Source organism: Tinamus guttatus, unplaced genomic scaffold (genome assembly GCF_059628265.1).
Source record: "Tinamus guttatus ecotype Peru unplaced genomic scaffold, ASM5962826v1 Tinamus_guttatus_pri_ptg001087l, whole genome shotgun sequence".
Lineage (NCBI taxonomy): Eukaryota > Metazoa > Chordata > Aves > Tinamiformes > Tinamidae > Tinamus > Tinamus guttatus.
Genome location: NW_028289621.1, coordinates 1,914,519 through 1,939,734, shown reverse-complemented (window position 1 = coordinate 1,939,734; position 25,216 = coordinate 1,914,519). Strand labels below are relative to the sequence as shown.

Below are 25,216 nucleotides of genomic sequence, written 5' to 3'. Positions count from 1 at the left end.
GAGCTGGCAAAATCCCCCTGGAGCCCCAGGAGGCACCAGGAGCAACACAGGTGAATGAGCAGGGAGGGCTTGGCTGGAGACAGCCGGGAAAAGCCGAGCGGTGACATGAGGCAAGAGCAGGAGGGCACGGAGATGAAAGGGAAGTGGGGCCAGAGCCCAGTGCTGACTCAGGCCCAGATCCCCACGATTGCAAAATGTGCCTGGGGGGATGGCAGGGCCGCCCGCCCTGGCCCTTATCGCTGCTACGGCTCCTCCAGGGCTCTGCCAGGCACCGGGAAATACTGCGGAGCCTCTGGGGCTAATTAATTATTAGCTGCTGGTAATGCTGACTTGGAGCCCCCAGAGACTTCAAAGCTGGAGGTGTGCAGGGGGGAAAGCAGAGAGTGCGAGAGACACTGGAAAATTACAGTTTAATTCTTCAGCATCGTGTCTGATTACATGGCAGGTTGTGTGTGACAGACTGGTGACACCCTGCTGCCCACCTCACAGCTCTGCAGACCCTCTCCTTGCTGGCAGCGTGGCCAGAGCCAGGCACAGGGAGGAACTGGTGGTGATGGCACCAGAGCCACATGGTGTGGGGTCCTTGTGGGGCTGCTCGTGGCAGTGGGCCCGGTCCCAGGAGCGTAGTTTGTGGCCAGGTGGAGGACATCAGGCTGGCGGTGCCCGTGCCCACAGCCTCAGTACTCCTGCTGTGTGTCGCAGCCGAGGAACTCTGTCCGCAGGGCGATGTGGTTGTGCCACTGGCGGGGGTGGATCCTCACGTAGCGGGCGAAAAGCGGGGGCTCCAGGGTGTTCATCATCGTGCCTGTGTGATCTCTGTTTGCCTGAAAAATCTGGAAAGAGCAGAGAATTTGGTTCCCTTTTGCAAGAGCTCCATGCTCTTGCAAAAACCTGTCCCATGCTTGCTGCAAAGGCGGGTGCCCAGGGGCTGCAGTGGGACCTGGGGCTGCCTCTGACCTTCTCTTTGCCATCCTGCAGGAGCGGGGTCCAGCGCACGCCGTCCTGGCTGCTGGAGACAGCGAACTCCTTCACAAACATGTTGGTGAAGATGGCCCTGGCGCCCTGGGTTATGATGGCTGTCACCTTCTTGGTCACTTCAAAGTCCACCTGCAGCCACTCGCTGGGGCTGTTGGCCTGGTGGGGACACACAGCGCTTGGCAACATTGCCAGGAGCCAGAAGATGGGAATGCTCCATGCTTGGAGCCAAGCTGACCCTGCAGACCATGCTGGGCTTCCCTGCCCCGTCCTGTGTCTGCGCTGACTTGCTACCCCATAACTCCCCTCCCATGTTCCCGCTATAGCCCAGGACCACCTTGTCCCCCGGGAACAGCCCTGGCCCATATTATCCATGTCTCAGTCCTGCCAGGGTGCGAATGATGGCCCAGAGCCCAACACCACAGATGTCCTCTAGACAGGTTCCCCCCTTGTCTGCTGGACAACTGCTGACCCAGGAGAGGCTGGGGGTGCCCAGCCTGCCCATGGGGACCCTGCCTGGGCTACCTTGGGCCTCCAGGCATTGGTCCTGCCCTGGCGGTTCAGGCGGGCCTGGGAGGGCGACCAGCTGGAGAGGACACTGGTGCTGTAGGAAGACGCTGAGATGCGCTGGTCAGGGATGCCACCATTCTCCATCCCAAGGGGCATGGAGCAGCCTGGAAGAGAGGGAACGATGCTTGTCAGGGAGGACCATGGACCATATCCATCGAGAAGATGCATCCTGGTGGCCCATGAGCCAGTTGCCCTGTATGCACTTTCCCTGCGAGCAGCATCTCCTGTGCCTTGCTGGTCTCATGGTCCCTGTGTTGTTCAGGGCTCTTGTATCTGACATGGGTCTGCCTAGGGCATCCCCAGCTCCGCCTGCCACTGGTCCCAGGTTCTTTTCTCCTTGGGGTTTTTATCTTAGAGCAATTTGAAGAAGTTGTGCATCTGCCAGGATATATGGAGAACCTGGATGCCACAGGCATGAGGAGTCATTCTAAGCTCTCAGCCATGCAAAGCTGGGATGGTGATATCTCCAAGCCCATAATGAGATTTTCCAGCATTTCCTACATCTCATTCCTATCTCCAGCTTCCTCCTTGCCCCTATCTCCAGCCCATCTTGTGCTGAGGGGTGACAAAAGACATGGATCAGGTGTTGGCTTGGACTCCTGGTATCACAAAGTGCCTCTGGGGGGGGGACGTACTGTTCAGGTCGCAGCCCATGAGCTCCATGCGCAGCGTGGCCCGGATGTTGTAGTGAGTGGGGCTGATGCGAATGTACCGGGCTATGATGGGAGGGCTGAAGCGATTTTCTTTCACTCCAGTAGCATCCACGTTTGCAAAGAAGAACTGCAGGAAAAGGGAGAGAAGGGACCGTGGTATCAGTGGAAAGAGACCTGAACAGGACAAGGGCTAGCAGGGACAAAGACACTTTAGTTGGACACTTTTAACATTTGCTGCCATCTTTACAGGAGAGCAACAGCTCTCGGAAGTCACCTCAGTGGTAACTGAGTGAAATGTGTGGGGCCCAATCAGTGTGAGCCACTAAGAAACAGGAAGGGGAGAAACTTAAGAGTCCACCCAAATTAACGTTTTTTTTTTTTTTTAAATCACCAAGCTAAAAATAAAATGGTATCCATCTGAGGCCTTTCGAACCCGAGAAATGTTTTGACCACCGTTGTTGGAGGCTTCTTAGACTTTTATAGATACTTTTCCTGCTGAAATGATCAGTTTATGAATATTCAGGTTATGTTTTGTTTTGTTTTCTGCAAAATCTATTCTCTAGCTCTAAATAATTATGCATTGTATTGTTAAGTGGTGGATCTCATAGCCACAGGTGATCATGGAAAGAAAGCAGTCAGTTCATGTAAAATGAGACAGACAGACACAGAGAAAAAGCTCCTTGCAGATCTGAGCTACAACTTGGTCCTCCCAGCAGTGACACTTTCTACTCTACTTCAGCATCCGCAGGGCTCAAGGAAATCTAAATCCCATGTATGGAGCTTCCCAGAACTTGTCACCCCCAGAGACTCTGTTTTGGGAAGATACCATCTTTCTCAAGGCCTGTTCATCTCACCATCTGGGTGTTGGAAGTGTTCCCCTTGTACTTCTTCCACCTCTGCCCATCAAGGCTGTAGAAGACCACAAACTGGGAGACGTAGAGACTGGAGAATTTTTGTCGGGCCCCTTGGGTTTTTATGCCATGAATGATCATGGGATGTAAAAGATCCACCTGGGAACCAAACACAGGGAATAATGATTCACTAGGCAGTTCATTGTAAACCCACAAAACTTACTTCCTTATGATGTAACTGAGTACAGGCAATGAAACTAGTTAAAATGGTAGTTTACAAGGGCACAAGTCAACTGATAGTTGAGAGAGAACAGGGGAGAGCTCTTTCTTAGAGTTGAGCTGTTCTCACTTGTCCTTTGGGGCATCATTTCCCACTCCTCTGCAGCACCTGGACCATTGGGGTAGCTCCTTTGCTGCACTCAGGATGGGTAGGGTGGTCGGGCTGGCTGGCAACGGCCAGGTTGACAATCATGAGGATCTTTATTATTAACTGCTATTCCCCAAAGGGCGAGTAGGACTTTGCTGGGGAGGCTTTGCATGGCACTAGCCCTGTGTCCGGTCTTCCTGCCCATCTCGTTGGCTCCTGCCAGGGCAGCAGCTCTTACCTGGATCGAGGCGTTGGTGCGGTCGCTGCTCCACGCATTGATGGCGCCGGTGTTATCCAGCCTGGCCAAGTGAGGGGCCCACTGCCCTGCAAGGAGAGCACACGGGAGGTAAGAGGGTGCTGCTGGCCCCGGCTCATTCTTGGTGCTGGTTGGCCCAAGGTGGTGGGAAGTTCATCCATGGAGGAGCGAGAGGCAAGGCAGGCACAGCCAACAACACGGCCTGAGCATCTCTGCTCACCTGGAGGTTAGTCATGTACTGGACAAGATGGACCAGACAGGACATCTCCAGGTCCCAGTGGGGATCCTGACATGGGTGTGGATTGGAGAATGACCCTCCCGGGGAGCCCCGTGTACTAGGGAAATCACCGGAGCTGTGTTGGCAGAACCTGCCCCAAGCTCAGCCTTGGTCCTGCCGCAGCGCCCCATGCTCACCGTACTGCCCCGACGCCGTCACCTGCGAGTCTGCAATGTGGCCGGAGGCCAGGCCAAGGGCACTGCAGCAGTCTGCAACCAAGCGGGAGAGGCATGGGGAAAATCAGGGAGAGTTTGTTACATAAGGAAGCTGTCAGAAGGAAAGGTCAGCTGTCTCAGGCCCCCCAGAAGTCCCCCAGGCCTTTTGGTCTTGCACCATGCATTGGGTTTGGGATGCCTCCCCATCCATCCTTGCATTTTAGGGCTGTTGCACATCCCGGCTCATGTGCCCAGTGCCAGCAGCCTCTGGCCAGGCTGGTGCTATGTCCTCCTGTCCCCATGACCCTGATCTCCCACCCCCATGTCCTCATCTCCCAGCTATGTTGACAAGTGTCTCCCATTCCCACCTCTTGCTTCGGGCCTGTTTGTTGCTAGGCAGCTCTTTTTAAACAAATATCATGTTAGAGGGAAGCCTGCCTGACACCCCTGTCCTTCAATGCTTCTTTTCGGATCTCCTGAGCACTGGACTGTTTCTCTCTTATAGTGACTATTATTTTCAGAGATCCCATGTCTTGGCATCATTGCCATATGGCAAACATTTCTGGGAAAATTGTGGATTTGAAATTTTAAGCAGTTTTTTTAACTTCTGGAAATATTTTCTGGCTGACATTTCAAGCTCCTTTAGGAAGAAGAGAGAGTCTGTCTCCTCTTGAGAGTTGAGTGAGATAAAATGTCAGTCTCACAAACTGTTTCCTCCCATGTTTACTTCAAGTGAGGGACAAATGTGTTGAGTAAAAGGTTTCCCAGGGAGAACTGAGAGTCCTGAGGGCAGGGGAGTCTGGGTGTCCCTTGAAAATATGTGGTGTTGTGGGGCTCTAGCCACTCTGTCCCCACTCCCTGGGCAAGGTCGAGCACGAACAGGGTCACTCACTCAGGTTGTACACGAGGAACAGGGCGCTCATCCCGGCTTGCTGGTGCTCTCCCACTTTGCATTCCACCCGCCAGATCCCGGCATGCGTGGGCCACATCTCCACAGTCCCGAAGACACCTGGCCGAGACAGGAGAGCAGAGCAAGGGGCAGTTACCGGCCATAACAAGACGTCATGGTGCAAATGCAGAGCTAGGCTCTTCCAGGTCCATTTCCCCATCCTAGCTCTGCACCCCCAGGCTTGGCACACTCTAATGGGCACGGAGCCATGGTGTGTACAGTGGCTGCCCACTTCCCATGGGATAGAGGTTCCCAGTTCCCAGTTCTCACCAGGATAGAGGTTGTAGACTCCCATACGATACTCCTGGTTGGTCCTGACGCTGAAGAGCTGCCCGTGGAAATGGACGGAGTGGATGTCCTCTGTGCTGCCCATGTTCAGGAGGTGCCACCGGACCCGCTGCTGCTGAGCCATGACCAGTCCGGGCAGCGAGTCCCTCACGTAGCCGTTGATGGCTAGAGGGAAGGCAGCGGTCAGGAACAAGCGGCTCATGGGACAGCTTGGTGACCCTGAGCACCCGCTTTCCCAGCATAGACCCTGGAATGGGAGAGAAAGGGGAAAGGATCCTCACCGTGGAAGGAATGGTTTCTCCTGAAGTCAAGGTTGTCCTGTTGGACGCGGCACGGTGGGCGGCAGTTCCTCTCCATGTTCTCCTGGAAGTACCAGCTCTTGGTCTCGTCGAAGATGGTGAAGAGCAGTGAGAACTCCTGCACCGCCAGCTGCCGCCTGAACAGGGAGCTCAGCACCCCATGGCGGCAGATGATCAGGGGCCCGATGAGGCCAGAGTGAAGATCCTTCTCCTGCCGGGAAGCCAGGGAGAGAGATTTGACTCAGAGGTGGGGACAGTGGGGGTCTCCTGTGTGTCCCAGCTCCCACCATAACTGCCCTGTGTACAGAGCCTGGCCTGAGCAAGCTGACAGGGACATGTTGGGCTTCACTGGGGGATGTCCTCTCTGTCCCAGCTAAAAAGGGCTGCACAGGGAGTGTTTTCACCTGCTTTTGGAGGAAATGCCACCCGCGCATCCATCCAACTGCCCAACAGTGCCTGAGCTACTAATATTGGATCCCAAAGGCCAAATTCAACCAGATTTGACAGAGGGGAAAAGGACCCAAGAATGTTCATTTGCTACAAGTCTCACAAAGATTGGGAACTAGGGAAAGGGAAGAAACACAAACAGGGGAAGGGAAGGCATCACCATATTAGACACCTGAGAATCCACATGGCCAAGAGCTGTTTTGGGCACACCGCTATAGGAAAAGCCCCAAAGCCAGACTGTCCAGTCTCCCCAGCAGTGCCCCATGGCACAAGTTCCCACCCACCAGGTCCATGTTGGAGAAATAAGCCCAGGCCTTGCAGTCGAACTCCTGGGTGGTGGGGGCCATCTGGGGCAGCACTTTCCAGGAATACTGCCGGAGCTCGCCGGGCTGCACTGCCTCCTGGCCCGGCACCGCGCCGTGCGTCTCCTCGTAGGCCTGCAGCGTGGAGTGGAAGGAGAAGGGCCGCGAGGCCAGATTCTTGAACGTAACCTGTGCCAAAGTGAAAATGAAGCTGGAGGAACGTGGACAGGCCTAGGCACAGCTCTTAGAGAGCCCTGGTCCACAGGGCAGGGCTTGGATCCAGTCCCAGAGAGTTGGTGGGAAGAAGGTAGAGGTGTCTTTGGTGCCCAGATCCACAGCTGGACCCCATGCCTCGGCCAGCTGCTGCTGAACCCCAACCTGTGTCTGTGCAGTGTGATCCTGAGACATGGCAGCAGAAAGAGGCTCTGCTTTGGCTCAATGGGAGCTCACCAGAGCTGAGCCAAGGTCAGCTGAGGTGCTGAACCCATCCTGGGCAAAATATTGGTGAAACCCGGGCAACTTCCCCAGGTATACAAGTCCTAAGCCGAATCAGGAGCCCTTCACATGGTCCTAGGGTTGATCCTGAAGGACCGTTGGTGGTAAGTGAAGCCAGATTCTGCTCTCACACAGGGCCCCTGAAGGAACTGTGCTCAGCCCTGCTTGGCTCAGTCCCCATTTCACAATCTTTTTACCCAAAAGGTGGCAGAGCCCAGGAGCTGTCTGGGCTGCGCTGGTGCAGAGGATGGGTCTGTCTCAAACACAGGGCTTTGCAGCTGCCTTTGCCAAACACCCTGTTGGCCTGTTCTACAGCTGCTGAGGTCCCTCAGGATGGTGACCCTCCTTCTGACCTGGTGCAGCTCCCACCCCTCAAGCCCTTGGGATGAATTCCCAGGAACCAGAGGGCCCACAGGCTAGCAGAGGTGGGAGGGAAAGGGAAGACACATCAGGGTTTATAGGGAATGAGGATTTTCAACTCACCATGATGACATCTTCAACTTCTGCTCTGATGTACGGCCCCAGGATGCCCAAGTGCTCATCCAGCTCCCCACGCATCAGCGGCTGGGTGAAGTAGTTGTCCAAGTACTCTCGGAAAACCACCTTGCGGTACTGCCGGAAAGGCTTCCTCCTGCCATGCGAGGGTTCCCTGTGGGGATGAGGGAGGTGATGCAGGCTGAGATGCTCCAGTTGAGGGAGGACAGTATGGCAGGGCTGGGCTGGGACCCCATGGTAAAGCCACGTGCCCCTGTACAAAGCCTGCACCCCCCTGTCCAGCACAGCTCCAGGCTTGCTTCCTCCTCCAGGAGCACTTTGGACAGTAATCCATGATGGCCCAAACATGGACCTGAACATGGGGGTTCCTGCAAAGCCTGGGCTGCATGGTGCAGGCAGGAGCAACTGGACCGTTCTCACGGGTGCCCAGGGACAGCCCTTGAACTGGCTGGAAAGCTGAGCGGTTTCTGGGAGTGATTGGGGCAGATCTGATCAACCAGCAAAGTGGGACTGCTGGCCAGACCCTAGAGGATCTCTGGTCCATTTGCAAGGAAGTCCAGGGTTACAAGATAGAAAAACCTCTGTGTGGAGAGATGGCTCTGGGAGCATCCTTCCACCAGTCGCATGGCCCAGAGCTGTGATCCCACCGGCCAGGAGCCCTCGTCTCACACATCAAGCCATGCAATCCAGTGCTAGGGAAATGCACAGGGGCCAGGGGCACTTACGAGGCTTTCAGGAAGTGCTGCGGTCTCTGATTCTCATATTCCCACATCACCTCGACTGCTGCAATGAAATACTGCCTGATCTCTCCCTGGAAGGAACGTGGGTCGTGCTCCTCTTCCTCGTAGATGTCAAAGTCCTCCATGGTCTGCTCGGTGTCACCGTACTCGTCATAGTCTGACTTGGTAGTCTTCGGCCTTGAGGTGCTGGAAGGAGTCCTGCTGTTTAGAGCAGGGCTCTCCAGGTGGTCTGGGGCATGGCTCCTCTTCTCAGCCATGCTGCTGCTCTCCCCATCCTCCTCAGGGCCTTCCAGGCCCTGGCCCTTTCCCTTCCCAGCTTGTCCAAGGACATTGTCTCCTCCAAGCACCTGCCATGCATCCGAACTGCCTTGTGTAGGAGGATTGTGTAGTTTCCCATTAGCAGGACGGTTGGGAGTGGGGTCAGCTGGGGACAGGGAATGGTTCTTGCTGGAGGTCAGGTTTGCAGGGTTTTCTGCTGGGCTTTGCCCAGATGTGCTCCCAGGCACATAGCCCTGCTCAGCACTGGCCTCATCTAGCCGAGGCCGGGCGCTCAACCAGCTTCTTTCCTGACCTTGCTGCTCCACGGAATTTGTCTCCTCCTCTATTAGGCTCCTGTTCTGAGTCTGCTCCCTCCAAGGAGCCCTCTGGACCTCACCCCTGCCCCGCTGCCACTCAGGTAACGTGGGGCTCTCCTTGCCTTGCACTGTCCCAGGAGGGACTGGGTCCCAGTTTGAGGCCGGGTCTCTAGTCTTCATTTCTGAGCTGCTGCCAGCAGTCGCCCTCTCGGTCGCTGGTGTTCCCAGCACGAGGAAGGAGCTCGCGTGGGGCTGAGCCCCATCGCTGCTGCTCAGGGTGCCCCTACCTGGGTTTAACCACCCCTTAGAATGCAGCATCTCAGATGTCTGGCCAGACAGATCCTGCTCCACTTTGTCACCTTCTCTGCTGCCAGGTGATCCGGCCTCTGGAGCAGGCATCAACTCTGTCGCCTCCGGCCACGGCAGTGTCCCTGGGGCAGGAATCTCCTCCTTGCTCTCCGCTGACCTGGCTTCTCGGTGCCTTGGAGCAGGGTCACCCAAGCTCAGCACTGGAGCTCGGTGCCTAAACCTTTCCTGGCTTTGTAAGAAAGCATTTTGTGAGTGGCCTGTCTCATTGGACGCGACATTTGACTTGGGGAAGGCACGATCGTCTATCTCTGGCAACTCCTTGGCCTCTATAGCATCCTGAAAAACTGCATCCAGAATTAATTCATCTGTCTCTTCTGTCATGACACGACCAGAAGGCTCGAGGTCATTACTTTGCACAAAGGCAGCCTGCAGCAGGCTTGAGCTTCTGGCAGATTTACTGGCTTCTACTTCAGTGGCACTTTTTGCAGGCAAGGAGTTACTCTCCTCTGGGAAGATTTGACCTTGTACAGATTTGCTGGGTCCCACAGTTGACAAAGAACCATTGGTCACTTTAAAAGCTTGAGAAAAGACTTGTGAAACCACTTCAGGAGGTCTTTTTTCTAGCCTAGCATCTACCTCCTTTGAAGAATGATTGCTTCCTTCAGTGCTACTCTGGCCTACAGCTTGAGAAGTCCTGTTATCTTCTCTTTTGTCAGAAGATACTGAAGGATTAGCCAGTGTGAGAGAAGAATTACTATCAGTACTTAAGGTCAGTTCTCCATTGATTGTTTCCCTTGAATTGAATAGATTTAAGGATATTTTATCTGCCCCTTTCAGTGACCCATCTTCAGCACTCTGTGAAGACATGCCTTGAAATGCTGGGTTGTGCTCCAGGTCACTTGGATGGATTGAGCTCCTGTCCTCTATAAGAAGATCTCTGCTGGCAGCAGCAGATATCATTTCTGACGAGCCTACTGCATGTGACACCTTCTGCTCTCCCAGCTGAAGAGTTGGTGGAGTCTCTGCTTCCAGGAGCTGTAATGTACTAGCAGTCTGGATCATCATCCCTTTTGCTGGATCCTGTATTTCTGAGCTTTTCGTCACTTTCTCTCCCGCTAGAGCATTTTCTGGAGTCCGTGTGGCTTGGTGCAGCCATTGCTGACCTGTTTCTGAGCTCACAGCACTGACACTCGCTGAGCTTTCTCCAGGTGGGACAGTCCCAAATCCTTGAACCTGGCTGTTGGCTTTTGATAAGTCTTCATCTTCCAGGAAGGATTCATAAGACACTGGGTCATAGTTTGCCTCTGGCAAAGAGGACATAGAGATATCACCTGGGGCTGTTCCTGAAAATATTGATGTGCCATTTGAAGCGTGGTCAGAATTACTTCCATCACTCATCAGGGCTCCATGGATGGGTTCTGCTGAGCACAGTCTTGGTTTCTCTGTCTCACTGCTTGAAGAAGTGATGTTTGGTTGCTTATTCACACATGGCCTGTGCTGCCTTTTTCTTTTAGAGAAGCCCCTGGGTTGTAATATGACGGTGTCCTCTTCCTCATAATCTGGGTAATCCTCCCCATCAGGATACTGTTCAGTCCGGCACTGAGTGACTGTAAACTTGGCATGCATCCCTCGGTCTCTGAAATCCGGGTTCAGGCAGCCCAGCATCCAGACACCTGTCTCGGGGAAGGACAAGAGGACATCATGAGCCCGTTGTGCTGGGAAATCGGGAGAGCTACCACTCCCACGGCATTCCCTTGCTAGTGCATCCTGCCCTCTACAGCAGCCTTTGATTCGTGCTAGTGATTTCCTGTTCTCATAATCCATAAAATATCTTCCATCCAGGCTCACAAACCATCAGGGTTGCTGGCAACATTAGAAATGATCCTGACAAGAAATGCTAGCAGGGTCAGCAGAGAGCTATGTGCACCTGCAAGGCCACCACAACAGCTTGGCAAGAGACAGTCAATACACTGAGACCCAGCAGTGCCTCCAGGCTCATTCCCAGCAGCAGCGTAATCACTATCATCCAAATATATCCTGGGCTGCCAAATATACTCCTCTCTCAGACCCAGTCATCACATCTTTCCTACTCGGGGAAAATGAAAGGAATATCCAGCCTCTTGCTCACATCCTCAGTCAACACCCAGAGCCTCTTCCGCAGGCGACGAGAGAGGATGAGGAGGGATGTAATGACCAGGCTCTGACGCTGGAGTGAGCTGTCATCTCCTGCTAGCAGAGCTGCTTGTTTTGCCTTTATCAGAGAGCAAAACCAGAGTGCAAGTGGATGAAATGTTTGGCTGGGATTCGGAAAAGCACCTAGTCTGTCTAGAAACCATGTCAGCTGGTCCCGCAACTGTGGGGCAGAGAAGGCTTAGACTTGAATAGACACATGGCCAGCACACTGGCATCTGAAATCCAGGCACAAGCCGTGCTGAACCCACGTGAGGACAGTGCTGCTGCTCCGCTCCGTCTCCAAGCCAAGGACACACAGGCACGAGGTCCATGGGGCTCAGGTTACTACAGCAAGGTTATCAGCTTCCCACTGCCTGGTCCTTAAGACACCCTAATTATGAGTTAATTTAAGTAATTTAAGACATTTCCTCAGTTTAAACCTTGTGGGGATTTTAAGCATTGCCTTTCAATTTCCCATTTCACCATCACACTCATCATTGTTCCTTTGCTAACAGAAAGATGATCGGCTGCTAGAGCCCAGCATCACCATGACCAAAGATGCCACTTATCCATCCTATGATCCCCAGCCTGTAGATTTGCAGAACAGTCACTGTTACTAACCTGGCTTTTCCAAACTCATGAAGACCGTTTCTCCAGAAAATGGGAAAAGGGTAAGCACATCCTCAAAGACCATGTTGCGTTTGAATGTGTTCCCAGTGAAGAAGACAGAGAGGAAGTCTGTCTGGGCGCCGACACTTAGGACATACCAGTACACAACTTCATTCAGGCAGAGGTTCAGTTGGAGGTTGTCAAAAACAAAGCCATTAATAGCTGGAAAAGAGGAGCAGGGTGAGACACTTCAACAGGACTCAGCTCTCCCATGATTGCTGCATTGCTGCGTGTTCCCTGCTGGTTCACTGTGCGTGAGGGGTGGCTTGGGCAAGTGTGTGGGGCTTTGGGTCATCACCCGCCCTCCGAAGGAAGAGATGCCTGTGCCCTGGAGCGGAGATGGAGGTTTTGGTGGGGACCATCTGGCTCGGGCACTCACTGTGCATCACATTGGAGGCGTAGAACTGAGGGTCCTGAGTGTCCACGTGGGCTGGGTCCGTGCAGAACCGCTGGATGTTCTCCGACAGGTACCAGCTGCGATTCTCATCAAAAATCGAAAACAGCACCAACCTCGTCTCATCTGACATGATCTAGGAGGCAGAGAGGAAAGGAGTAATGAGAGAGGCCCACAGGTCCCAGCAGAAGTGCTTTACTGCTCTCTCAGAGGGGCTAGATCCATATTTGGAGAGAAGGGACCATGGAAAGAAAGATGGGGAAGGCAAAGGAGTTGGGAATTAAGATGGGGCTGAAGAAGGCAGGAAAAGACAGATTCAGTTTAGCCAAAAAATTCCACCCACCACAGTTATCTCAGCCTGGCAGTTGAGATGCCAGAGCACCCACATCTCAGAGGAAACGAGATGCTCTGTCTGCCACACCTGGAAGGACCCACCTGATTTCCCCTTTGATCCATGGATTTCTTAGAGCAGATCAAGAGGGGCCCGATGAGGCCTGAGGCCATGTCGCGAGTCGGGTTGATGGAGCTGTAGTAGAAACGTGTGAGGCAGCGAGGATCTGCCTGTGTTGGTCCATCCTCAGTTGTGACCCTCCAGCTGTAGGTGAACGACTGGCCAGGGAGAACAGGAATGTCCTTCACATCCCTAGCTGGTAACACCGGACAAAGGGCAGACAGGTAAGGCCTGGGCTGCTCCTGCAAGGGGTGAAGCCCACTCTAGAAAGCAGTCCAGGCAGGAGTTTTCCCAACCACACGAGTCACAAGGAAAATCACCCAAACTCAAGCACAAGCGCGTTGTGGTGGCACAAAAGGGACTTTGTATTGGATGCTCCTGAAGTCACTTGAGTTCCAAGGTGGAGCCTGAGCAGGAGGGATACCTGATGCAGACTTTTGCTGCACATCCAGGGTGGATCTGCAGAAGCAGTATCCTTGGGAGCATGCCAGAGGGATGTGGGATGGCCTTGTGCAAGGAATGTCCCTGGGAGCTTCTGAGCAGGCCACAAACGCAGTGCTGGGAAGGGGAGGTGGTAACTCAGCAACCCCAAAGCCACCGTGTACCATGAGAGGTAGAGTCTGAATCACCACGACAACCCCCCTTTAAAGAGAGCAGGAGGGAGCTCAGGGGAGGAAGAGTGTGAGGATGGACCAGCCAGGGTGGTTACAGCCCACATGTTGAGGGCTTGAGAGGGCTACAGAGCACTAAAATTGCAGTAACCAAGAGCCAGTGTTATCTCCAGAAATAGCAGGTCTTAAGCAGTCACAATGGGCGAGTTAACTAGTCTCATCACAGGCTGAAGGATGCTCTCCTGTTGGCCAACTGACCTCCCAAACTCATGAGACCTCCCCAAGGCCTTACCTTCAGAGGGCCTCATGGCGTGGTATGGCCCTACATGGGTGAGGCCATGAGGGTAGATGTTGTAAGGCCGGCTTGCCAGATTCTTGAACACGATCTGAAAGGAGGAAGACAAGAGAAACATTTAACACTTCCTGAGTGTCATGAACCATTGAAGCTTCCCTCGGGACCCTTGCAGGGAGGAAAGTGCTGGGCAGATGCCTCTGCAAGCAGCTGCTTGGCAGTGACCAGGGAGGAATGAACCTGGATGTGTCCAGGACCAAGGGGAAAGGGGCAGAAGAGATGACATGACTCTGTATTTCTCTACAAGTCTTTCCTGGAGGTGCCAGTTCCAGACACATTTGAGGAGTGCATATTTATTAAAGGCTAGACTGCTGTATTTAGTCTCACTTTCTGTATGAGACAGAAGAGGTCTTTCATCCGAAAAAGTCTCAGAGGACTCAGACATTGAGCATACACAGCAGTCAAGAGCATCAAAGAGCTCTCCACTTTGCCATGTGTTTCCCCTTATTTACTTCCCCAAATAGCTCTGTCAGGGCCTCACCACAGACACTACCTTCAGCTCCAAGCCCACAGCCACATAGAGAACTCTGGGCAGAGAGCAGAAAGGCAAAGCTGCTGGAAAACATCCCGTTTATCCAAGCAGCAAACAAGTCAAGTGGTCAATAAGGGGACACAGGAAGATACGAGCAACAGTCTCCAATACCACATGGCAACGACACACAATGCGGGAAAAGTGGAGGATAAAGCATGCTAGTATTTTAGAAGAAGGTGCTGAATAGCCTGGTGCATGGATGAATGCATACATTTCTTAAGATGCCTCCAATGAAGTCAAATCAAGGGCAATGGACCAAATTCTGTGCATCTCTGATGAATTCAACATGAGTTAGAAGAACAGCACCCAGCTCTGAAGCTCCCCCTTCCAGGATGTCTTTTCACAAAATAATGTCTCCCTTACCGTAAGCTGGTCACCAACCTCTCCCTTAAGGACAGGCCCCAGAATTCCCTTGTCTGATTGGGCTGACATTTTGCGCTTGAAGGTTGCATCCTCATACTCCACAAACATGACTTTCTTATACTTTGAACCGATCCTTTGAGGGCTGGCCTCCAGAAAGAGACTTGTGGTGTTTCTGTAGGGAAGATAGAGAGAAAAAACAAGTGGCCACATGTGGGATGCTGTGACACTGGTGCAATAAGCAGCATGATGACATTCATATCAAGAGCAAGAACCTCCATCTTCTGAGAGCTGACACAACCTATCTGGGGACTGCAGAGACAGGAGCACCCATCTACATGATCACAATACGGATTCTGGTCAATAACACTACGTCACACTCACTGGGCTTGCAGAAGCTGAGGGAAGACAAGCTATGGGTCAGTCAGCTGCTGTATGGAGACAAAATATAAATCTATTCCCTTCTCAGCAGGACATCTCAGCCCCTTGAAACATGAATGCTTCTTTAGGGGAGGAACCTCAACTACGCTGTATACTAGCAGCCTTGGGCTCACGGTCTTCTGTCCTGGAGAGAAATGATGACTGTGATAGCTGAGAGCCTGGCAGGTTGTCCCTGTGTCAGGGAACACCCCAGGTGTGCACAGGTTGCTCAACAGAGCAGATGTTTTCGCTTGATCAAGCCAACTCCTCCCAAGGCCTGGCAAGGCCACCCCAATCTGCAGAGGACATCTCTTCTGGCTACCCACCTTGCCTTCCCTTACCCTGAGCGTGGATGCAAGCTGTAACTTGTGCAAAGCACAGCCCAGTCCAGCTGAAATCTCCATCTGGCAAAGAACCCTATGACCTGCTCCCAGGCCAGCCCCAAACCACAGAGCCTGTATTAGCAGAGTTACATCGGGACTGGTGACAAGTATCCTTGCCACGCAGGGCTGGCTAGGGTTCTTCTGCTGAGATATCACTTTAATGCTTTAGCATTAATGAGAAGGGACCAAACTGTCCAGGGCAGGTGAAAGGAAAGCAGATTTCTGGGAAAAACGGGGAGGGATGGCAGAGTTGCCTCAAGGAGCTGCATGAACTCACTCTCACCTATCTAGAGACGCTGGCTTCACTGGGGCATAGTCCCAGTCCATTTCCTCAGCTGCAATGTAATGAGTCCAGGTCACAGGATCCTTCTTGGCAAAAGAGCGTACTTGGATCACATGATAAGAAAATTCCTCATCTTCTTCAGGATAATCCATGTCCTCTGTGTCATCTGGCTCCCCCATCTTCAACAGGCGCTCCTCTGGGCACTCTGCCACCTTCACAAAGGCCTCCATGCCAGCTGGGCGAGACAGAAAGGGTTGCAATGACTTATCTGCACTCCCCCCAGGCTTTCTGCTTGGGATATGTCCTGCTCCCCATCAAATGTACCATCAAGTGTTCTCAACAGGGCCACCTCAGTCCAGGTTCCATGTGGTGGTAACTCTGCCAAAAAGACTGGCCTTGGAGTGGCATCACTGCACAGAGCCCTGGGCCCAGGCCATCTCCTGAACATTTTCCCCCCAGTCTCTTGCAGAATAAAGTTACCTTGCTGATGGGATGGTATCTGGCAGAACATCCGAAACCAGCCCGTTGTTCCTGGCATGGTCTGGGCTGTGAGATAGGTGGCAGGGGAGATTTCCAGGCTGCTGAGACGGTGGTTCCTCACCAAGAATGAGTGGCCTTCGAGGAAGATGGAGTGCACTTCTGGTCCGGTGCCCAGCCCAATCACATGCCAGTAGACCTGCTTCTTCAGGCACAGTGTGAGACCTGCCAGCAGAGGAGAGCACCCCGAATCAGCCCTGCATCCATCCCATGTCACAGCTCTCAGTGGCACAAGGACTAAGGTCCTGAAACCTGCCCTGGTCCCTGGCAGGGGATCACTGCATCTGCATCTGGTGCTGTGCATGCACCTCAAGAGACATAGGTGATCCCAGGTATCCAGCTTCTCTGCCTTTAAGACAGAGGTTTCCCTAGGGAGGACCTAACCTCATGCTTTTCCAGCTCTAGCAGTCATCTGGGAGCAAAGACAAAATCAACGACTGCTAAAATTTGGGCAGACCCACTGACAGGCACCGTCACATGTAAACAGGGACTGTTTGACCAAGAGAGAGAGCCAAGGGCCCCCTCATCCTGCTGGAATAAGGCCAAATTTGCAGAATGAGGGACCTGGACCCTGGGCAGGGACTGAGGGAAGCAGGATGGTGTGAACTCACTGCAAGATGTAGTGGCAAAAGGGGTAAATATGGTCCTTGGCTCTATAAATAAGGGAATAGGGAACTGGGAAAGGGAAATATTTGTCTGGTCACAGCACTGGCAAGCCTGATATTAAAGCACTGAATCCAGGGCAGGGTTCCAGTATTTATTCAGTAGAAATATCCAAAAAAGGGCACAGAGAGGTCAATAGATTTATTTCAAGGCTGGAGAAAATTCCTTCCTTGGAGAGATTCAAAGAGCTCAGTCTACTTAGCAAGTGGGAGACAACTTGACCATGATGTGAAAGCATTTTCCCAGGAAGAAGCTAATGTGTGCCAAAGGGCTCTGTAATCTCGTGAGAAAGAGAATAACAAGTTCCTGGAAGCTGAAGTGGGACAAAATCAGATACAGACGTCCACTTGCTTGCAGCACCAAGCACCATAGGTGGGTGGAATAAACCTCAAAACCCCAGGAGGAGACAGGGTGGAGGCCCCGCTCCTGGGGCCATCAGTCAGCTCCTCATTCAGCACCTTTCAAAACAGGTCTCAGAGCCAGATGGGAGTTGCTGGAGGGAGGTGGGATGCCTTGGTGAGGGATATCTCAGAGCCAGAGTGGCTGACCAAGAGGTCTGCTCAGCTTTTAAGCTCCATGGATCCACCAGGCTCGGAATTCAGGGGCGTTTTGCTTTTCCTATTATTGGAGAAAGGTCAGACCCAGGTGGGAGGGTTCAGGGCGTGCTCCATCAGGGCTGCTGATGGTAATGAGTCTCCTGACAATATTTCCCAGTTTCCCCTGGAGATTCTTCACTCCCAGGCAACCCTGGACCTTCTCCCATAAGAATACCAGAAACCTTGCCAGAGGTGTCAATGAGAGCATGACTGGCCTTTTCTTTTGCTCCGTGGCAGCTCTCCAACCCCCATGGAGGTGTGCTGTCAGAGCCAGGGGGTTGGTGCTGGATCTTCCCCTCTCCCCTCTACCTCCAGTCTAGCTCATAGGACCACAAAGGAGGAAGCTCTTTGCTATCCCTGCAGCTTCTGGACACCTTGGAGGAGGGTGGTATCCACCACACCTGGCAAGACAGACAGGAGGAAACGGATCCTGTCTCAGAGAGCTTCATTCTCAGTGGGCAAGGCAGATAAATGATATTGCCTCTAGAGGTGAGCACAGTCTAACGCATCCATCACCTGGAAAGCCTTCCTGATGTCCCTTCTCACATACTTTCACAAGCCACCTGATCCCCTGAGCTTACAGACCTCACTGCATCCCTGTTCCCAGCTCCTTTCACTGGTGCACGGGTCCTTACCAGGCAGGGAGCTGTTGATGTAGCCGTTGATGGTGTGCAGCTCCGTCCTGTTATGTGCCAGGGGCCGGGTGGCTGCTGGGGAGCTGGGCTCCGAGTACCAGCTTTTCCCTGCGGAGAGAGGAGAATGCAACCAGCTTTCACTTAGGAACATTGCAGAGAATTACAAAACCTTCCTCCCAGGGTAAGAAAACTAAAATCCCAGGAGGGCAGCGATGCAAGGTGTTTACTAGAAATCTGCATGGCCATGGGTATACGTGGCCGCAACCACCCCACGCAGTGGGGCATTACCCCCCACCAGCTCCCACTTGTGCAATGGGGATGAGGCCAGAGAGGGAAGCAGGGATGGGCTGTGAGCTCCCTGCACCGGGGACACTTGGGAGGCAGCTTGGGAGCAGAACAGCCGTGCTCACGCCTTGGGGCCTTGGGGCCTTGGGGCTTGGACCAGGATGAATCCAGGGGTTGACACAGGGTGACAGCCCTCGGGGTAGTTACCTTCATCAAACACCGCGAAGAGCATCACAAACTCCTGCAGTGCATTCTGAGTCCCGTCACTCGCCAGGGTCCCTGCAAGACGCAAGGGGATCACTTTGAAGGTCAGCACGTGCTGTGCCCATCTCCCCAGGGAACCTCCTTCCCCAAGAACAGGTAAATCGAGGCCAGGCTTTGCCTTCTCCTTTTGTCCCTTCTCCCAGTGTCATTGACTGTCACCGCGCCTGCACACTCCAAACGCCCACGGCTGAGGGGCAGCTGCCCCAGAAGGCACCAAAAGGTCATTTTGTCCTGCCTTTGCCCCCACAGGCTGCCAGGACATGGTTAGTCACCTGGAGCAGCCCAGGGTCCTAGCTCCCTTGTCAGCACCATCATCTGCATCTGCATCAGCTGTCTAGACTTTCTCCACTCAGAGGGGAAACTGCTCGTGGCGAGTCACCCGGGCCAGGGCAGACGGCCACCTTGGGAGGAGGTGACTCATGCCCTAGATGTGACCACAAAGAGGGTCTGGACAAGCTTCTAGAGGAGACAGCTCAGGTAGGTGTGACTGATCGCACCCCAGGTCCATGTCTTGCTCCATTGCACCGCAGGAAGTACTAAAAAGCTTCCTCTCCACACTGGCCAAAGGAGAGGACTTAGGAGGAGGTGGCCCAGGTACTGTGGTCTGGACAATGTGTTGTGCATGCCAGTGCAAACTGTCCTTTGATTCCTTCAAAAAACTCGTTTTGGCAAAATGCCCCAGCTGGCATTGAATGATCCCACCTGGGGAAGTTCTGAAGGAAAGATAGACAGATACCCGTGTGTCCATACCAATTCATCTAATGGGAAGATTCCAATGCAAGACGGAAGACATTAACCAAAATCTTGTAAAGGGAAGAAGAATCAAGGCTGTCTCCAGCAGTGAAATCCAAAGGCCATTTTGCTCAGGGGCAGGGAAGGGACTCTCTGGGGGAAAGAGATGCTCCCCAAACGTGCTGCTGTTGACCACAGCTTACTGATCCCTCTGCCATGTCCAGCCTCCAGAAGGGGTCTTAATTTTCCCTGTTTTCAGTCATGATCATGCTTGACCTGCCACTCACCAGGCCGGCACACAAGCAGGGCTCCGATGAGACCAGAGTTGGTGTCCTTTACGCTGTCGGTGTTGGAGGAGTACGAGTGTGTCAAGCACGGGGAGTCACCATCCGTGGGGCCCTGGTTTTGTTGGATTTCCCAGATGTACGTGTGCGTCTTGCCCGGATCCACCCTGTCCCCTTCCTTCTCCAGCTGGCTGGTCTCATCCTCATACCCTGCCCCTAAAGGCAAAGGAACAACCCAGTTTTACTGAAACTTCATCCCCTGGTGTGGTGTGTCTTGCCACAGCAACACAGCCTCCATGTCCCCTCCCCAGGGACCACCGCACTTCCATGTCACCAGCCCTGCTTCCTGGGGCCACATGCCTGCTGCTCAGTGCTCCTCCTGGACCTAAGCATCCAAGCTGAGCTTTAACCTGCTCGCTCGTGATGCTGTTCCTTGTCACGTTGGAGAATGTTCCCCACTGCCCTGGGGACACGGAGCTCCCCTTCCCTCCTCACATCCTTGTTGTGGACACCCACATGGCCCTACTCACCCTCCGACACCTTCCAGTAGGACACACCGACGGCGTGGAGGTTGTAGGGGCGGGAGGCCAGGTTCTTGAAAGTGATCACCACCGTGTCGTAGACCTCAGCGCGGATGGTGGGGCCCAGGAGACCTGCAGGGCAGACACAGTGGGGTCGGACCGTGGGGACCCACCACGGGCCTGTGAACCTGCCCCACGGGGGAGCACTGCAGCCCTGATGATGCCCACTGCGCTCCCAGGTTTTCCCAGCTCTCCTATTCCCAGCCAAGGAGCTGCTAGTTTTCCAACCCCGGACACCTCCGGCCACTGCGGAGCGGGAGCGGGGCTCACTGTGCGGCGGGGGCTCCTTACCCATCCATGCCGGCTTGCGCTTGGGCTCCAAGAAGGAGGCGTCGGAGTATTCCACAAACACGGCTTTCCGGTACCGCGGGAGTGCGGCGGGCGAGCGGGGCCGCAGGCCCGTGGGCCCCGATTCCCTGCAGGGGGAAGGAAAAGTGGGTGATGACCGCGTGGCCGTGTCCACCCATGGCTGCCAGCATCCTCTTCCTCCCCTCCCTGGCACTTCGGGCCATCGTGTGGCATTTTCCACATTTCCTGACAACAGCCAGGTGTGCTGGAGAACATCTGGTTCGCGCTAATGCAGCGGTGATTAACACCATGCATTAGTCATCTTGGGATAAGAGGTGATGCCAGGAGGCACCGCGCAGGAAGTGGGCACCATCACGGGCGCCCACGTCACAACCAGCCGGGAGACGGGGCTGCCCAGCACCTTGCTCTGCCATTACAGCAACGTCCCTGGCTCCATTTCCTTTCTGACCTGCTTGGGATTTACAGCCAGTCCCTAAGAAACCACTTCTTGGAGGGGAAAGAGAAGGGAGGCTCCAATGTCTTTCACACCCCACCTATCTCCGCTGGCTGCTTTCTATCTGTGAGCAGCTCAACAAACTCGTTTTCCAGCAGGAATCTGGGCCTCAGTTTATCAGGATAACAAAGCTATTAATTCCTCCGGGGATTTTACAGCCTGCCTTATCAGTGCTGGCCCCGGGACAGACCGTTTCCAGTAAACCAGGCTCCCAGTCTTGTTTTGTTTGGAGCAAAAGCCAGGTGCTATTTTCTTCTCCAAAACAGCAAGGCTCGCTTGCCCTGTGACTAAGGCTTTGCTCGAGGAGCAGCTCCCCGCTTGACTCTTCCTCAAGTGGAAGAGGAAGGAGCTGGGCTGACTCAGAACATGGGCTCAAGTCCCAGGGTGCAGCCAGGATGCCCGCTGGCCAAAGCGGGCTTAGAGCTTGCAGAGCCCCAGCTGCGCTCGTGCCTTTTCCCGGGGCATTCCCAGCTCCCGGCGCCTGCTGAACTATGATCTTTGCTCCAAAAAAAACCCCGCTTTGGAAGTACATTAGTGCTGCTAATTTGGAAGTAAACAAGCCCGAAGGGGTTCGGGTGGGATTTCCCTAGCACTAAAGCTGCTGCATCCGCTGCGATGCTGCCAGACTGGGAGCGAGTCCTGGGGACAGCCCCGAGGAGCCCGGCTGGGGACAGCGACGTGACCCCGCGGGTCCCCGCGGACAGCGCGGCGGGACGCGAGTTCCTGGCGCCCCGGCCCGCATTGTTAGCGGGACTATCTGCTCATCTGGCGGCGCCGGGGGCCCGCCAAGGTAAACAGCCCCTGCGGCGCTCCGGGCCCGGCCTGCGGCCTCCCGGGACACGCTGTTCCCGGCACCTGCTGCGGCCGCAAGTGCCCGGGTGGCCTGCGAGGAAGAGGAGGGACTGAGAGCCGGGGGACACGCAGGTGGCTCCGGTGCATTGCAGCATGTTCATTCATCAGGATGCCGGTAGAAGCACATAGAGGGGTTTGGGAGGACCTCCGAGGAGGTGCATCCTTGTGGGTACCCTCCGCCACCCATCCGTGTCCGCGGTGGCTGCTACAGGGCAAGGAGGGAGCATCCACACTGCTCGACTCCCTCTCAAACGCCCTCTGCTCCGAGCTCGGGTGTTTCCCTGCGTCCTTCCCAAGCAGGAGGCAATGGGATGAGTCTGCAGGGGCTGCTAAAAGCCGTCCCTGTCCTGCAGCCGCTCAAAGCCACCGAGCGCAGGGCAGTTTCCCACTGCAGTTCTCCTGGGAGTGGCCGTTCCTGATCCAGTGGGAGGATAAAAAAGGTATGGAGGGAACCACGAGGTTGCAACCAGCAAGGGGAGGGGATGACCATAAAAACCGCTGTTAAAAGCAAGAGCACAACGACGGCTGTGGAGCTGTGGGCAGACCCAGGTCCCTGTGTCTGGACAGATTCAGGAATGCTGCAATGTGGGTCATCAGAGCTGGTAGCAAAGCACAAAGCCAAGGTGCCAAATTAGCAGTCTGGGTAACCTCAGCTCCACCGTGTCCTACTATATTTGAGTGCAACATTGGGAATACAGTTTAGGACACATTTTTTCTGCTGGCTCCAGCACCCAGGTCACCGCAGCCCCTGGATCCCAGGTGCTCTGCACAGCCCCTCGCTGCTCCAGAGCTGTGGGCTGGGGCGGCGCTGCCGCCTGGACCCATCCCCACAACTCGCCCAGGATGGCACATCCGAGCCTTTCCAAACAGCAGCATCCCATGGCGAGCAATGCCCTGGCATGCGCTCCCTCCTGCACGGCTCCTGAGGGTGGGCACCCTCCTCCTCAAGATGGGCAGACACCTTGTACTCTGTTTGCCAAAACACTGGAAACTAGATTCATTCTCTAATGGGAAAACATCAGCTCAGGAGACGCAAGTGGGTGAAGAAGACACGGAGATCTGGGTCTCCCGCACAGATGCTACCTCCCACCAGCATCCCATAAGCAGCCCGGGCGCAGAGCGGGGACCTGGACCACCAACTCTTGACCCTGGAGACAGCATTTGGCAGCCGGGCACCCACCGCCCCCAGACACCATCCGAATTGCGAGGGGCAGAGCAGAGCATTACCCGGCCGGCGCCTGCAGCGTGGGGAGCAGCTCGCTGTGCACGTAGTCCCAAGCGGTCTCGGTCGCGGCGATGTAGTATCTGCGGACGCTGCCGACGCTCTCCTCGAGCAGACAGAGGAGCACGAGGCAGCCCAGGGCTCCGGCCGGCATCGCGCCCGCCACCTGGGCACCTCTGATGCTTCCAAAGCGGAAAAATGCAGAGAGGGGAGGAAGGAGCGGCGAGAAGAGAAGCAGCTTTATCCCCGCATCCTGCTGTCGTAATCGGCAGGAGAAGATGATTTACAGCCAGCGCCCAGCGGCTCCGTCAGCACCCTGGAAAGTTTCCCACGGGCAGCGGGAGCAGATTCGCCGGTGCGGGTTCCCAGCGGGACGGACGGATGGGCTCTGCTCTCGCCTGCAGTGACAGCGGTGACAAGGACAGGAGGAGAGGAAAAAACAAAGGGAAAGGGAGGGCGAAGGCAGCGTGGAGCTCGGCCGCAGCACAGGGGCTGGCTCCGTGTCCTGGCCTGCCGCCGCCGGCAGCGAGGTGAGGAAAGGGAGGGATTCAAAGGAAGGGGAATTTAGGTGCGGTCTCTGCCCGGTCTCTCCGGCTTCACAGGGGGAAAGGACGAGAGTGGGGAGGGTCTCATGCCTTATGGAGCCACCTGCACTTGTTCCCACTGGAACAGATCCCATCCTTATGATTCTGTCCCCTTGCATCCCATGGGAAGGCCAGTTTGGGGGAACATCTGCCCGCCTGGTCCCAAGCGGGATTGCCCAGGTGCAGCCGGGAGGCGCAGGTGAGGGGCTGCCCCAGGCAGGGAAGGCTCCCCGCTCTGCAAGGAAGGGGCTGCAGCCCCGTGTCCCATGTTCCCCGTGTCATCTCCCACTCCAATGAGGCACCCCAACCTTTTTTCTTTCATTCTTTCATTTTTTTTTTGGCAAATTGTCCCTGTTTGCAAATTCACACATTTGGGGCCTTTTGTTTTTGGTGTCCCGAACGCTTAGGAAACCCCCCTCCGGCCACCGCCACGCGCACGTGGGCTCGCGCACGGCGCGCTGCCCTCGCCGAGCGCTCCCGGGGCAGGAAGGTGAGGAGGAAGGCCCTGCCCCGTCCTGGCGCCTGCCGCGGGAAGCGGCCCATCGGTCACGCAGCGAGCGGAGCCGTGACCCCGCGCGCGTGCGACGCGCTCTGCATCCTCCCGCCCGCTTGCTGAGGTTGTCCGGGGGAAAACACGTCCATGGGCAGCTCCATCTCCCCGGGGCTCCCCCACGGGCCCTGCAAAACCCCCCGCGGCCAGGGGCTGCCCACCCTTCCTGCCGAGGGCGCTCCGACGGCATCGGAAAAGCCGCCCCCTTCTCGCGGCACGCTGCCAGCCAGGAAGCCCTTTCCTCGAGCGCGGGCCCCACGGCACCGCGGCGAGGACGAGCGCCCCGCGGTTTCCGGCAGAGCCGCGCAAAGGAAAACCATCTGTTTTGGTGCATGGCAGCAGAGAGGCAGCTGCAGCTCCCCCAAGGCGGCCACCGGCTGCCCTTGTAGCAGTGGTTTAATCCGGACATGCCCAGAGGGAATGTCCTGGTGATGTGGGATGGTCCTCATTCGGAAAGGCTGGAAAAGGTGGTGGTTTTGTTTTTTTTCCCCCAGAAATGACACCAGGCGGGAAAGGAAAAAACAGCCTGTGACAATAAGACGTGCGGCTCTGCCCGGGGAAGGGCAACCCACGGTGAGCGTGCCAGGACGCCGGGACAGGAGCCACGTGCCGGCCGGAACTGCCGGCGGTTTCCCTGAACTGTGTGGGGCTCTGCTCAGCGTGGGGAAAAGTGACTCAGAGAGAAGTGAGCGGCGGCTCATCCCTCCTGGGACTTTCTGTGTGTCTGTCTGCGAGGAGAGTGACGCACGGACGCTCCTCAGGAATGGGAGCGTCGCCCACGGGTGCCCGCAGCGCCCACGTGGGGCAGGGATGCCCAGTTCCTCTGTGTAGCATCTTCCCCTGCATCCCGGCCGGGCATCCTGCGGAGCAGGGATGATGCCTGCTGTTTTATCAGCTTCCCTTGTGGCCTGGGGACTCATGCAAAGGGATGGAGCAGTTGCAGGTGCTGCAGGGCAGGTTATGGTGCAGTCAGTCGGGACATGAGGCTATTGCAACACA

At 55.2% G+C, this 25,216-nt stretch overlaps 1 protein-coding gene across 3 annotated transcripts; it reads right to left on the bottom strand.

Moving 5' to 3' along the window:
• Positions 1 to 672: 672 nt before the first annotated feature.
• Positions 673 to 23,451, bottom strand: F8 (coagulation factor VIII). Of its 3 annotated transcripts, XM_088538518.1 has the most exons (26): positions 23,089 to 23,437; positions 20,499 to 20,623; positions 20,157 to 20,279; positions 19,630 to 19,842; positions 18,554 to 18,625; positions 18,062 to 18,169; positions 16,111 to 16,332; positions 15,631 to 15,865; positions 14,548 to 14,719; positions 13,593 to 13,686; positions 12,674 to 12,885; positions 12,224 to 12,374; positions 11,797 to 12,006; positions 8,105 to 10,676; positions 7,368 to 7,533; positions 6,372 to 6,578; positions 5,623 to 5,851; positions 5,324 to 5,506; positions 4,997 to 5,113; positions 4,087 to 4,158; positions 3,655 to 3,740; positions 3,053 to 3,208; positions 2,181 to 2,325; positions 1,501 to 1,649; positions 958 to 1,134; positions 673 to 833 (listed from the first exon to the last, which is right to left on the bottom strand). In XM_088538518.1, exons 1-26 carry the CDS (start codon positions 23,235 to 23,237, stop codon positions 678 to 680), a joined length of 6,501 nt encoding a protein of 2,166 aa, XP_088394644.1. In that variant the 5' UTR covers positions 23,238 to 23,437; the 3' UTR covers positions 673 to 677. The 3 variants fall into 3 exon arrangements, 2 of the variants coding, with proteins under 2 accessions (XP_088394644.1, XP_088394645.1); XM_088538519.1 differs by lacking the exon at positions 4,087 to 4,158; XR_015914241.1 differs by lacking the exons at positions 673 to 833; positions 958 to 1,134; positions 1,501 to 1,649; positions 2,181 to 2,325; positions 4,087 to 4,158 and having other exon boundaries at positions 3,123 to 3,208; positions 4,993 to 5,113; positions 23,089 to 23,451.
• Between the last annotated feature and the right edge of the window lie 1,765 nt (positions 23,452 to 25,216).